Source organism: Nycticebus coucang, chromosome 21 (genome assembly GCF_027406575.1).
Source record: "Nycticebus coucang isolate mNycCou1 chromosome 21, mNycCou1.pri, whole genome shotgun sequence".
Lineage (NCBI taxonomy): Eukaryota > Metazoa > Chordata > Mammalia > Primates > Lorisidae > Nycticebus > Nycticebus coucang.
The window spans coordinates 39148591-39163662 of record NC_069800.1 but is presented as its reverse complement, the minus strand read 5'-3'; the positions used below and the strand labels follow the sequence as shown (position 1 = coordinate 39163662).

The following is a 15072-nucleotide window of genomic DNA, read 5'->3' as shown; positions in this document are numbered from 1 at the left end:
ATATACAAAGAATTACAGCTCAAGAAGAATAAAAACCCAATTTAAAAAATGGGCTGAGAAAGCCTGGCGCAATGGCTCACGCCTGTGATCCTAGAACTTGGGAGGCCGAGGTGAGTAGACTGCCTGAGCTCACAGGTTCAAGACCAGCTGGAGCCAGAGCGAGACCCTGTCTCTAAAAAAATAGCCAGGTGTTGTGGCCGGTGCCTGTAGTCCCAGCTACTCAGGAGGCTGAAGCAAGAGAATCACTAGAACCCAAGAGTTTGAGGTTGTTGTGAGCTATGACACCACGGCATTCCACCCAGGGTGACAGAGTGAGACACTGTCACAAAAAAAAAAAAAAGAAGAAGAAAAAATTGAAGAAACAATTTCCTAAAACCTTAAAAGTAAATGTACATATCTAAGAAGCTCAACAGATCCTAAACATAAGACTCTCAATGTAAACTATGCCAAGGCACCTCATAATCAAATGGCTCAAAACCAGTAACATAGAGAAAATCTTAAAAGTAATCAGAGAGAAAAGCCTCGATACATATAGAGGGAACAAAGATAAAGACTATATCAAATTTGCTGTTGAAAGCGACGTGAGAAGACGGTGGAGTAGGATCTTTAAAGTACTAGGAAATGGCCAGGTATGGAGGTGGGCACCTGCAGTCCCAGCTACTCAGTAGGCTCACTGAGAAGGAGGATCACTTGAGCTCAAGAGCAAACTATATGCTGTTTATAAGAAACACATGTTAAATATAACATAAATAGGGTGAAAGGATAAAAAAAGATATTATGTTACCGTTAGTCAAAAGATAGTGGAATTGGTGATATTCACATCAAATAAAGTAGATTTTACCAGGATATTACTAGGGACAAATCCATCCAAAGGACAATATGTGTCTAATAAAATACACGGAGCAAAAACAGAACTTCAAGGGGAAATATCCAAATCTACATTTGTAGTTAGAGATTTTAGCCTCCATCTCTCAACTATTGATAGAACAAGCAGGCAGAAAATCAGCAAGAATTATCATGGACTTGAATACCACTGTCAATCAACTTGACCTGATTGATATGTATAGAATAATCCACCCAAGAACACAGAATATGCATTCTTTTTGATTATACATGAGTTTTTACCAAGATAGACTATATTTGGGGCAATACAAGTCTCACCAAAGTCAAAATGATTCATGTCATATACAGTTTCTGCTCACAACAGAATTAAATTAGAAACATGCACCCTAGTCACTTTACTGTTTCACTTGTTCATAACAACTTTATTTGTAAAACTGAAAACCCAAAAACGTCTATCAACAGATGAATGGATAAACAAATTGCATGCAATGGAATACTACTACTCACAAAAAGGAATAGACTATTGACACACATAACATGGATGAACCTCAAATATGAATAAAAAAAGACAAAAATACATAGTGTATGATTCTATCTACATAAAGCTCTAGGAAATGCAAACTCATCTATAGGACAGAAAGACCACTGGTTTCTTGGGGATAATGCCTTAGTCTATTTTGCTACAAAGGAATACCTGAGACTGGGTAATTGATAAAGAAAAAAGGTTTACTTGGCTCATGATTCTGATGGTTGGCAGGCTGCTTCAACTCATGGCAGGTGAAGGAGAGCTGGTGTTTGTGGAGATCACAGGGTGTGAGAGGAAGCAAAAGACAGACAGGGAAGGCATCAGGTTCTTTTTAACAACCAGCTTGCTCAGGAGCTAATAGAGAGCTCACCACCACGGGAGGTCATTAATCCATGAATGATCTGTCCTCGCGACCTAAAAACTTCCCATTAGACCCCATCTCCAACACTGGGGATCAAATTTCAACTTGAGGTTTGGAGGGAACACACATGATCCAGGGGTGGGGAACCTGTGGTCTCAAGGCTATAGGTGGTCTGACCCCAGTGTGGCCTTTTGACCAAATGCAAACTTGGACTTGGTCAAAAGGCTGTACTCAAGGATTCAGAAGGCCACATGTGGTCCAAAGGCTGCAGGTCCTGCTGACGGTTTCATGGGTGTGTCAACACTTATTATAAATTGTGCAGTTTATATCAGTTACATAGAACTTCATATACACCAATACTTATGCTTTTAAAAAGGCAGCTATAGTGGTTAGAAGGACAAGTTCTGGAGTCCAGTTCCTTAGCTTATATCCCACTACTCACCTGGAACCGCCAACTGGTTATTTCAACTCTTTGGTACCTGTTATCTCCTCTGTAAAAGGGAGCGAGTAACACAACCTGCTCCAGAGGCAGGTTATCTGTTATCTTGGATCATATCCAAGATTAAGTGAACTACATGGGAAGTGTTTGGAACATCAGCCTCTGGAACTTCACAGATAGTAACCAGCACTCTTCTCACGGCAGATAAGGAACCTGAGGCTTGCAGTTGTAGAGGGTGGGGCCTAAGAGGCAACTGACACTTTCATTTACTTTGCATCCATTACTGTGGGAAATTGTTCTTTCCTCATCACCCATTCCAAGTCCCTCTGGGTGGGGTGAAAATCCACAGTATCCAACACCTTTGAGGAATGCAGTCTAATTGTACTGTGTAGCCCTGGATGAAGTGATTGGTACAAGATGTTCAAACAGTGATCCAAGCTGGGCCAATCAGACGTTTCTTGTGATTTAAAGAAGCATGTTAAATATACTGACACTGGGAGGGACATGTCCTTTTCCTGTCTCTGAGCATACCAAAATGGGTAAGTTAAGCCTAGAGTGATTTACAACATACTCTCCCTGCCTCCACCCCCGGGAAGATGGTTGACAATGGGGCAGAGTAAGGCCAGAGAGAGGCAGAGTGGAAAAAGGCAGGGAGTCTACCCTTTGCACCCCTGAATCCAGCCAGACCTGAAGAGAAACCAATAACATCTTTGAGGACTTATGAACCTATCGATTCTCCTTCGGACACAAACCATTTCGACCTATGCTTCCATTGCCTGCAAGTGAAGGAGTCCTACATGTTAGAGAGCGGAGTGAATTGACAGTAAAATATTGGAACTGAGAATCCAAAACCAGGTCTCACTGCAACCAAAGCTCACACTCACTTGCCATTTCCTGCAGGTAGGATCAGAGGGGTGAATGCTTACAATTCACTATGGAGGGGCCGAGCAGGTGGGAGAGGCCACGGACTTGTACCAGGCAGGGAGTGGCAGTGGCTAAGCCCTAGAAAGCCTGACAGGAGAGTCCAACTCTTGCATGAGATTTGAGACACAACAATAGGACAATGGCATATTTATTTACAACTGGACCAAAAAAAGGCATACAGGCATTTTTTAATTAAAAATAATAATGATAATGATTAAAAAAGTCAGAAAAATTGATGATGTTTGAATCTTGTAAGAGGCATCTGTTTCCCCACTCCCCCCCAAAGAGAATCTCTTAGGGGAAAAAATCCAAGATTTGAACGAACAAAAGACTCCAATATCATTCTCTACTGCTTGGGTTCCCTTTTCTCCAACCTGATTCTTGGTGGATGCCGCCTGGTGCTGTGGAGTCACTGTGAGAAAAGACTGAGTTCACTGGTTTGATTGGTAGCACTGGCAGGGGCTGCCTGGAGAATGTGGGCTGGGCTGTGAGGGGTGCGTGGTTGTGTTCCTAACTTACCCAGCATCCTGAGCTTTGTCTCATGGTGGGAGTGCCAAAGGGGCTGGATCAGGGGTGGGTAGCTGCTACCTGAACCCTAATCCCTGGGTAGATTTGGTCACTTGCAATTTAAGAGCAAATGTTTGGGACATACATGGGGTGGGCAGAGGTTGGGAAAGCAAGAGGAACCAGGCCAGCCATGTGAGCTCCCTCTTTCTAACTTAGGAAGACTGGGCTGATTGACTGTTCCTGGGAGTGGGGAAAGGAATGACAGAACTTACCTTCCATCTTCCTTCTCACAAGCAGTTTTTTGGAAGCAAGAACTCAGGTGGAAGCTAGAGGGGATGGGTCTGGCTAAAGAACTGAGTATGGGCCTTGAGGCCAGGGGATGCCAGGAAAGGAAGGATCTGAGGTCTCCAGGCCTCCTTGTTCTGCCCTGAAGCAGGGGAGGAGAGGGTCTGCCACCAGCACACTTCGTTAAGAGTCAAAAAACCCCCACCCGAGGAAAGGGCTGGGGAGCAATCCTGGGAGATGAGGCCCCCAGTGGCCTAAGCATCCCTTCCCAGACACAGGCATGAGGACGCTTGGCTCTGGAAATACTTGGCCCCAGGTCCAGGGTTTCTTGGCACACACATTTCCATAACTGCAGTGTCTTCTCTTCCTCCTGTCAATCCAGCTAACTCCGGCTGTTCTGAATAGGGGTGGTTCCTGTTGTTCTGGGGAACCTGGTCCTTAGTACTTCTAGGCCGTTTCCCTGTAGCAACCAAGACCTGGGCTTGCTCCTGGTGAGATGACTCAGAGGCCTGGCTGGAACCGCTGCCTTGGCAGCCCCAGGAGGAGGCTGGGGAGGAGTGAAGAGGGAGGGAGAGGGGCTGGCAGAGGCTCGTTGGCACTGAGGGTGCTGTCCAGGCTGGAGCTGTGCTTTGTTGCAGCATCAGTGGAGAGGATGGGTGATGAAGAGCTCAGAAACCTCACTGAAACCCCAGCATTTCCTCTTCCAGTCAGTCGTGGGGTGGCCAACAGCCCTGAGGAGCGGAGGTGGAGACTGTGACCAAAACCCAGTATCTTGGTGCATTTATCCATCCTGGATCCACTTGTTAAAAAAAAAGAAGGAAAAACCCCCAATCCAAAAATAAACCTGAATTAACATGTCGGAGAGTTCCCAATTGGAGGGACCTTTGTTAGCACGAAGAGAAAACAACCCACAAAAAACTCATTCCCCACAGAACTGGAATAAGATGAAGAAAAATGGAAGGTTTATCTATAGGCCCTCCCACCCCCCACGCAGCCCCAGGATCCAGGAACACTGTGCCAGGAGTTACATTCCAAACGAGCAGGAGTTATTTTATTTTGCGTGTCTGCAGTTCCCCACGCAGGGTGGCTTCCTGTCCAAGGATGGAGTGGGCCTGGCCATGGTCCATTCCAGTCAGTCTATCTTCACGGCAGCATAGATCTTGCGGACAAACATGTAGGCTGCATAGAAGCCAATGGTGCCCGTGAGCAGCCAGAAGGACAGGACCATGAGGGCGGTGTAGCCAAAGTAGAGAAGAGAGGGGATGAATTCCACAATGTCCAGCTGGGGCAATGAGAAAAGAGAGGCAGATACTTAGTGCCAGGCTGCCATGCAAAGTGGAGCTCCCACCCTCTCGCTGATATTATGGGGAAACTGAGGCATGGCAAAGGGAAGGGGCTTGTTCCAGGTGGACAGCAAGGGGCATGCAGGGCTCATAGCCATGACTATGTTTCATCTGTACCAAGGCATGTATACTTGCCTTGTGTGCTCATGACCTCAGGGGCCTGAGTTGGAATGCCGCAGGCAGAAATGGCCACAGCTATGCCCTTCTTGGTCCTCTAGACTCCAGAATAGTATGGTAAAACCCCTGGGTGGCTGAAGCAGCAATCAGGGAGCAGGTAGGAAGAGGGAAGAAGTGTCTGTGGTCCTCTCAAGAATGCTGGTCATTTGTTAACATCTCAAAAGTGATTTTTATCTTGGAGCCCTTCAGACTCCTTTGTAACTGGGGTAAAGTTTAGAGGGACAGAGATGCTAGGGATATGTGTTGTGGTGTTTGTGAGGGACAGTGGGAGGTAATCTGGAACTTAGACAGGATCTCACTTCTATTGCCCGAGGGAGAGTGTAGTAGAGTAATCACTGTAACTTCAAATGCTTAGCCTCAAGTGATCCTCCTTCCTCAGCCTCCCAAGTAGCTGGAACTACAGGTACATGCCACCACATCTGGCTAATTTTTCTTTTCCTTTTTTTTTTAAATAGAGATGGGGGTCTTGCATGTTGTTCAGGCTGGTCTAGGACTACTGGCCTCAAGCCTCAAGACTGGCCAATCGCCCCTTTGGCTGCCCAGAGTGCTAGGATTACAGGTGAGCCACTGCACCTGGCTATAATTTGCAACTGTGGTATAAGATCTGCCTAGTGCAACAGGCCTGAGTAGGGCCTGTTCCAAGACTCCCCAGCAATCACATAGTCACAAAATGCCATGAGCCAAGAAAAACAATAAAGAAACAAAGAAAACAACATAGGTCACTATTTGAGGCCTTCTCCTAAGCCTAAGGATGAAAACCACATTTTCAGGCTCAGCCCCTCATCTCTACTTACAAGCACTCTTGGGGCTGCAGATGGAAAGAGGGATGAGTAACAATGATAAAAGCAGGAAATGGACAGGCCAATGAGGCAGGCAGAGCTAGAAAGCCCCTGAGAGCTCAGGCAGGCCAAGGCCCTCATTTTATATAGACAAGACACTGGGACTGGAGGTTTCAAAGCACAGAAGGAAGACTGGGACAGAAGGGAGGAAGGACAGGAGACTGTGATATAATATGCCCAACAGTCTTTCCTGTCTTCCCTCTTCCAGGTTTTGAAGACCACACTCAAAACACTCGGTCCTGTGGGGGCCATCAGTCCTCCTACAAAACCCAAGCCAGTCAATCAGAACATGTCGTCCTACTGGACCTGATAAACAGAGAGCAGGCATGTCACCTAAGCAGAGCTGGGACTGGTACATGATGAAAAGACATTCTTTTAGCTCTAGGGCTGCTGGTCATCTTTCAACTTTGTGGAAAAGAAACTGCCTGTAGACTGAGCCAAAAAAAAAAAAGACACAGAACTAAGATGTGCACATAGAACTCTGGTAACTTGACCCCTGGACCTAATCATGTCTAAAACTAGAACTCTAATTTCTTTCTGTTTTTGTTTTCAGAGACAGAGTCTCACTGTCACCCTGGGTAGAGTGGCATAATAGCTAACCACAACCTTAATATCTTAGGGTCAAGTGATCCTCTTTCCTCAGCTTCCCCAGTAGCTGGGACTACAGGTGCCCATCATGACACCTGGCTAATTTTCTATTTTTAGTAGAGACTGGGTCTTACTCTTCCTTAGGCGTTTTTTTTTTTTTTTTCTTCTTTTTGAGACAGTCTCACTCAGTAAGTAGCCCTTGGGTTGAGTGATGTGGTGTCACAGCTCATAGCAACCTCAAACTCTTGGGCTCAAGTGATTTTCTTGCCTCAGCCTCCCAAGTAGCTGTGACTACAGGCACCTGCCACAATGCCCAGCTATTTTTAGAAATGGGGTCTCGCTCTTGCTCAGGCTGGTCTCAAACTCCTGAGCTTAAGCAATCTGCCTGTGGCCTCCAAGAGTGCTAGGATTACAGGTGTGAACCACCGCACCCAGCCAGAACTCCTATTTCTTTTCTTTTCTTCCTTTTTTTTTTTGAGACAGAGTCTCATTGTGTTCCCTTGGGTAGAGTGCCAAGGTGTCACAGTTCACAGCAACCTCAAACTCTTGGGCTCAAGTGATTCTCTTGCCTCAGCCTCCCAAGTAGCTGGGACTACAGGCGCCCACTGCAACGCCTGGCTATTTTTTGCTTGCAGTTGGAGTTGTCATCATTGTTTGGCAGGCCTGGGCTGGATTTGAACCCACCAGCTCTGGTGTATGTGGCTGGCGCCCTAGCTGCTGAGCTACAGGTACTGAGCCAGAACTCCAATTTCTTAAACTTTCTAGCTGTGTATGTCAGCCGATAAATTCTCTTTTTGTTTAAGCCACTTCATACTGGGTTTTGGTCCTTTGCCACACGTAAGAGTTCTGATTAATGTGGGCTATAATTTGTTCTGGATGACCTCAGGATAAGAGTAAGGTGTGTGGAAAGAAGTTACAGGAAGGCAGACTATAGTGTGAATCAAGGAAGACCTTGATAATGATAGAAACTGTCCAGGAAGAGAAGTGTCAGGAGGAAGTGTCATTGAATGTGCTGGAGCAGAGGTCAATAAGCTTTTTCTGAAAGAGCCTGATATAAATATTTTAGGTTTTGCAGGCCACATGGTATCTGCTGCAACTGTTCATCTCTGCCACTATAGTATGAAGGCAGCCACAGATGATGATACATAAATGAATGACCAAGGCTGTGTTCTAACAAATAAAACTTTTACTTACAGAAACTGGCCTGCTGGCCCAAGGGCTGCAGTTTGCTGACCTCTGAGCTAGATGGCCATCTGTTGAGACTGTGGGAGCAGAGGACTGGAAGCAGGGGTAGAGCACCGCACTAAATGATCCTTGAAGTCTTTCCCAACCCAATTATTTGGGGGAAGGTCATTCCAAGCTTCAACCTACTTACCTACAACTCCACTTGGCAAATACACTCTGGTTGCAAGCACAAGAGCTTGCTGGTGGGGTTTGGAGACACAAAGTACCATGGATGAAGTCAGGTCTTGAATGTTAGCTTTGGAGGTGATGAGGGGCCACCAGAGCTCCTCAAAACTCCACCTCAGTGGCCCATCTGGTTTATGTATTATCAATATTGTCATGGGGACCTGTTTGTATTCTTACCCCTCCCACCCTTTTGGAGATGGTGAGGTTTGTGAGTATGTCCTCGTCAGTAATCCTGGCTTCCTTTTATTACTAGACCACACTTTACCTATACCTGTAGCAAGGAGGGCTCTAGGATGCAGGCGAAGTCCCTGCCCATCCTCTCCTTACTCTCTGCAGGAACAAACAGTACATGTGTGAAGCATGAGAAGGAAGCCTGCAGAGACAGGATGCCTGAGGTCCTAAATCAGGGTCCTCAATGCTAGTTCAGTATTTCTTGCTTTTATCTTTATTAACTCCTTTCATCTTTTCTTCCACATTACTGTTCTTTTTTCCCCTGGTTTCTTGAAGTGTATACAGTATTACAAGTTTCTCTTATTTCCTGTTAAAAGCACTGAGGGTGACTGACATGCTGCCTTTGAGTCCTGCTTTGGCTGTGTCTGGTAAGTTTTGTATGCAGTGTTCTCACTGTCATTTATCCTTGGTTTTTGTCTCCCAAACATACAGAGCACAAAGATGCAGAACAGTTCTAGATGGCTTTGGTCCTTCCCATTCAAGGTGGGAAAGTATGATTCAGACACTTGGGTTTTCTACTAGCATCTTCTCTACCATCCTGCCCTGTGGGGACTAAGAAGACCCTATCAAAGAGGGAGGTACCTTGTTAACAAAATAAAAGATGGCATAAACCAGGACGTAGAATGCAGAGCCTCCGGAGACTAGGAAGTTTCTCCACCACCAGCGGTAATCCTGAGAAGGAAACAGAGGAACAATCATCACTGTCTTCAGGCAGAACCTCTTCCTGCCATATTTAATGGGCACCTGAGGGCTGAAGGTTCCGAGTAAGAGCAGTAATATTTGGGGTGATGGAAATGTTTTATAGCTAGACTATGATGGTGGTTACACAACTGTATGCGTATCTAAAAACTATAGAATTATACAATGAAAAGGGTGAACTTAAGTTTTCATAAATTGTACCCTCATTAAAAAAATCAACAACAAAAGCAGTAACAATATTTCTTGAGCAGATGCTTACCATATGCCAGGCTCCCTTCTAAGTGCTCTGTACGAATCTGCTCATTTACTCCTTGCAACAACCCTCCAGGTCAGGCCCTGTTACTATTCCTATCACACGGAAGAGGAGTGGACAGGCAGAGGTTAAGCAATCTGCCCAAGATCCAGAAGTACTAATGGAGGAGCCAGGATTCCGGCCCAGGCTTTTTGTCCGACAGCCCCTGCTTCACCCACTCTTCCAAGAGTTGGTCCCCAGAGAGAGGGTAATTCACCCAATGTGCATCAGCCTGCTGGAGAAATTCCTACTGCACTGGACTTGGCACTGACAAATCTACTGTCTTTTCATCAAGATGCGGTGACTACCCCACACAACTAAGCTGTAAGGTCTTGTTAACTCCAGTTTACAACTGAATACAACAGAGGCTCGGAGGGCCAAAGCAATGTACTGACCCAAGACCTCCCAACCAGAAAAGGGGCCCACACGGGAAACCCAGACCAACCACTTTGCATAGCCCCATTGACCTATTCAGTGCTAGATCCAGCCTCCTCCCCCACCTCCTGGCCCCATTCCCCTCACCTCTGCACACAGCTGGAAGTACACCATGACAATGCTGATTTGTGAACAGGACACCACCAGGATGATGAAAACGAGGAACAGGAAGCCAAAGAGGTAATAGAATTGATTCTCCCAGATTGCCTGTGGACACACCACAGTGGGTCTCCAGCTGGCCTGCCCCCACCCTGCTGCTCCTTCTCCCGGCACAACACTATCACCAGGGCAGGAGTGGAGACACCACTGTATCATTAGGGCCTCTGGAACTGGCATATGGTTCTGACTGGCTCCTTGTCCCCTGACCAGGGGTTGAACCAGGCTGTTCTTAGGGAGGAGCTGGGACACGACTGACTCTGTTCTCGCATCTTGTAGAAAAATAAGGATTCTCATCCTAACAAAAGTTACAAAGCAGCCACCACTCAGGGGCAGCTTACCAAGTCCTGGGCACTGGGGTGCATGCTTTACTTACATCATAACATGTGAACCTATGAAAGTTTGGCCTTTTACAACTGAGGAAGTCAAGTCTCAGAGAAGCTGGTAACTGCCCAGGGTCACATAGATGGAAGAGGGGCCCTCTGGGAGGGTAGGACTGGGCCAAAGGGCAGCCTACCCATCCTCTGACCCTTCTAGGTAGACCTAGGTGGGTGAGGTGGTCTCAGTAGGGAGGGGCTGGGCCACAACTCTGGAATAGCAGATACTTCTCTGGTACTGATGTGGTACAAGGCACCACCTGTGCGAGTCACCATATGGGTCAGTCAGACTCGCACAGCTCTGGAGAGCCCTCCTGCGAACTTTATTTTGACACTCCTGGACAGGTGTCATCATCACATCATCACAGAGCATTTCCTGAACGCTAAGAGCCTTTTACAGATGTTACTCGCTCTAGCCTCACAATGATTCTGACTATTAGGGTTCATTCTGTCCACTGCCTGGGAGTTTGGAAAAATGCAGACAGGTTAAGATGTACAGGGACCCAGAAATCAAAGCAGATGCAGCAATGCTATTAATCATGGTGGTGAATGACTGCAGTATTCTGAAAGCAGCTTCTATTTACCAAGCCCTTTCCACATTCCAGACCTGTACACATGGCACATCTCATTTAACTTTCTATGCTGTCCTGGGAGGCTGGGCTGTTACCTGACTTCAGGGTGAAGAATGGGGCTCCAAGAGGTTAAACGCCTGTCTGAAATCTCACAGGCAGTAAGTGGCAGGCCACCTGAGTGGAGGGGGAGACCAGGCTGCGTGGGTGGAGGGATAGGGCAGGTAGCAGTACTCACACTGAAGATGAAGAAAAGCTCGATGAACATGGCGCCAAAGGGCAGGATCCCGGCCATGAGGATGCTGCCGTGGAACAAGAGGGTTAACCCTGCTAGGAGACCCCGGCCCCTGGAAACCCCAAGCTCCCTCCCAAGCCAGCATGATGAGAGAGAACCTACATGGGGGTGGTGGGTCTAATTTTTCTGAATGCTTCTCTTCTATTATAACCTCTTTATTCTCCCCACTTTATGGAGTAGAAACTGAGGTACAGAGAGGTGGGGTGACTTGCCTAAGGTCCAAGTAATGGTCTTACCCTTTATTATTTCATTTATTCATTTCATATTCATTTATTATTTCGTTATTCCCTTCCATCTTTCTCTTCCCTGTCTGTCCTGGTGTCTAGGCCAACACCAAGCCTGGCTACAATCTGGTCCTCTCAAGCTTGCAGTAAAGCTAAGCTTACATAGTTTATTAGCTAAAGCTCCAGGAACGCTGGTCGCAGCACCCTAGTGGGAAGGATACCCTCTTCCATGTCCTTCTAAAGAGACAGCTGAGGGGAGTGTTTGCCTTGCCCACTCCAGAGGCCTCTGCTCTTGCCCTTATTGGAAGACTTACCCCACAAATCGGTTCATGTACCACCGCTGTTCAGGGATCTGCCGGGGAATCTGGTTGGTGCGCACAGGGTTGTCATATGGCTGCTTGCGGAAGCCGAAGTAGTAGCCCAAGTAGACGAGGGGCAGGGAGATCCCGAACCACATGCACAGTAGAGCCACCATGGTGGGAAAGGGTACCTGTGCACACAGTGCTGTGAGGCCCCCACAAGGCTCTGATGCCCAGGATGGGGGCTGTATAATGGGGAGGGAGACCTTCTAGACACCAGGGAAGGAGAAGCCATGTGCACAGCAGAGCCACCGTGGTGAGGAAGGTCCTGCAGAAACCAATTCCCCACCCCCAGGCTCTTAGCCAGAATCTCTTGGGGCTGACCCCAGCTTTGGGAACAAGGCAGAGTACAGATGGGGATCATTTGGGCTCTCAGTGAAGAAGGAACCTTGGCATCCCAAATGAGGGATGGCTCGTCACACAGGGAAGAAGTGGGTAGGAGTAGGGAAGGAAGGGAAGATGACAAAGGAGAGATGACAGGTCAGAATGAAAAGAAATTATGTGTTATGTTCAGTGAAGGAAAAAAAGAAAAAAATTGTACAAAGTGCTCCCAATTTTGTTAGGATAAACTAACAAATTCTAACTTTATTTGTTAGAATAAAACACTACAATACATACGTTTACACACACACACATATTTTTTGAGACAATTTCAGTTTGTTACCCTTGGTACAGTGCATTATAGCAAGCTCAAACTCCTGAGCTCAAGTGATCCTGTTGCCTCAGCCTCTCAAGTAGTTGGGATTACAGGCGGCTGCCACAATGCCTGGCTATTTTTTTAGAGGTGAAGTTTCGTTCTTGCCCAGGCTGGTCTCAAACTCCTTAGCTCAAGCAATCCACCTGCCTTGGCCTCCCAGAGGGCTGGGATTACAAGTGTGAGCCACCACACCCAGCTCTATGATATATTATTATTATTATTTGATACAGAGTTTTACTATGTCGTCCTTGGCAGAGTACTGTGGCATCACAGCTCACAGCAACCTCAAACCCTTGGGCTGTTGTTTAGCTGGCCCAGGCTGGGTTCAAACCCACCAACTTTGGTATATGTGGCTGGCACCATAACCACTGTGCTATGGGAGCTAAGCCCCCACAATATATTATTAAGTGAAAAAAAGCAGATGATGAAACTGTATGTATAGACAGACTCTATTTTAATAAAAACATAATATAGCCAGCCCTCTGTATTCACAAGTTCCGAATCCTTGGATTTAATCAACTAAGGATCAAAAATATTTGGGAAAAATAAAATAACGATACACAAAAATATACAAACAGAAAGATAGCATAACAACTATTTACTTAGCATTTACAAATATTAGTTATTACAAGTAATCTAGAGATAATTTAAAGTAAACGGGAGGATGTGTATAGATTATATGAAATATGATACCATTTTATATACAGAACTTCAACAGCCTTGGATTTTGGTCCATGGAGGTCCTAGAACCAATCCTTAGGGATACCAAGGGATGACAGTATTTATTTGTGTCTGTGCCTGGAAAGGCCCATGCCAAAAACGCAACAGTACTTCCTCAGATGGGATAGGAGGGATTAGAACTGCTTTTTCATTTTCTTCTTTATCCTCTTCTGTACAGTTATTAAATTTGTACAAGAATCATAGACAAAGATATAAATTAATATACTTGTTAATAAGTGGTTAGAACAGTACTTATTACAAACTAAGTACCATATTATTGTTGTTATTTTATAATTTTAAAATACATAATTCCATTTTACCTACAAAAGGAAAAAGAACTAAAAGAACATATATTGAAGATCTACATAGTATTTATCTCTGGGTGGTTGAATTCAGGGTTATATTAAATTTTTTTTTTTTTTTTTTGAGACAGAGTCTCACTCACAGCTCACAGTAACCTCAAACTTTTGAGCTTAAGCAATTCTCTTGCCTTAGCCTCCGAAATAGCTGGGACTACAGGTGCCCATCACAATGCCCAGCCGTTTTTTTGTTGCAGTTGTCATTGTTGTTTAGCTGGTCCAGGCTGGTTTCAAATCTGCCAGCCTCAGTGTATGTGGCTGGTGCCGTAACTACTGTGCTATGGGCGCCCGGCCTCTTTTTTTTTTTTGAGACAAGGTCCTCCTCTGTTACCCAGGCTGGAGTGCAGGAGAGTGTCATCATAGTTCACTGCATTCACAACTCCCAGGTTCAAGTGATCCTCCTGCCTCAGCCTCCCAAGTAGCTGAGGCTACAAGTGTGTATCACCATACCTGGGTAATTTTTCTTTTATTTTTTTGTAGAGACAGGGTCTGAGTATTGCCCAGGCTGGTTTCCAACCTGGCCATAGGTGATCTTTCCACCTTGACTTCCCAAAGTGCTGGGATTATAGGTGTGAGCCACCATGCCTGGCCTATGTTTCTTATTTTAACTTCTTTACTTTGCAAAATTTCTGTAATGAGTATTTCTAATGAGCGGTAGGTTATAGAGAAAAAAATGTTGAAAGAGAGAAGGAAAATAGGTATTAAAAAGAAGAAGTGAGAGGAAGAGCATGGTTCCATCTTTCCTGAGGATGGCTTCCTAATTTGATAGGGGTAAACCCAGGCCTCCAGCTGCCTGGATCTGTTTCCTGAAAGGATCTTTAATGGGCACATGCAGGAAGGGGCAGGTGGCTCCATCTGCTAAGGATGGGATGGCAAATGCCTGCCTAAGCTCTACATTAGGCCTAATTGATGGAAATTTCTTCCCCTGACTCCAACTGAGCGCAGCACCCTGGTCAACGAGTCATGGGCAGCTGCTGGCAACACTGGACTGGGGCTGATGGGATCTCCACTCTAAAGATAGGATAACCTCACTCTCCCCTTCCTCTCTGCTTCTACCTGCAGGGGCTGGTGCTGAGGTGCAGGGACACTGAGGAGGACAGCCCTGTTTTGGGATATTGACCTAATATACTCACATGAGGCAGCTCTCTCTTGGTTAAAACAAAGGGAAATTCCCCAAGTTGCCCCCTGGACTGTGGAAACCTCCCTTTAGAGAAGTGAGCTTTGGCAGTTGTTTGAAAGAGCCCACAGGAAGGCTAGGGCTAGGGCATGGGCAGACAATGGACAGGGTTGGGGAAACCCCTTGCCAGCCTTCAGCCTCCAGGGATGGGAACAGAATTTTGGGGACTCAGAAAAGGGAACGGAATAGCAGGAAGTGGCCTTGGGGAGTGGGACTGAGCACAGCTGGTCCTCCCTTGCC

At 46.1% G+C, this 15072-nt stretch overlaps 1 protein-coding gene across 4 annotated transcripts in view; it reads right to left on the bottom strand.

Annotated features, from left to right (window-relative positions):
- Nucleotides 1-3225: 3225 nt before the first annotated feature.
- Nucleotides 3226-15072, bottom strand: part of TM9SF4 (transmembrane 9 superfamily member 4) — a 52694-nt gene continuing 40847 nt past the window's right edge. For all 4 annotated transcript variants that reach the window (XM_053573591.1, XM_053573593.1, XM_053573590.1 and 1 more), the window contains 5 exons: nt 11835-12010; nt 11240-11303; nt 9987-10106; nt 9056-9145; nt 3226-5167 (listed from right to left, as the gene is read on the bottom strand). In XM_053573591.1, coding sequence (XP_053429566.1) covers nt 5018-5167; nt 9056-9145; nt 9987-10106; nt 11240-11303; nt 11835-12010 — 600 coding nt within the window. In that variant the 3' untranslated portion in view covers nt 3226-5017. The remainder of the gene's footprint in view (nt 5168-9055; nt 9146-9986; nt 10107-11239; nt 11304-11834; nt 12011-15072) is intronic.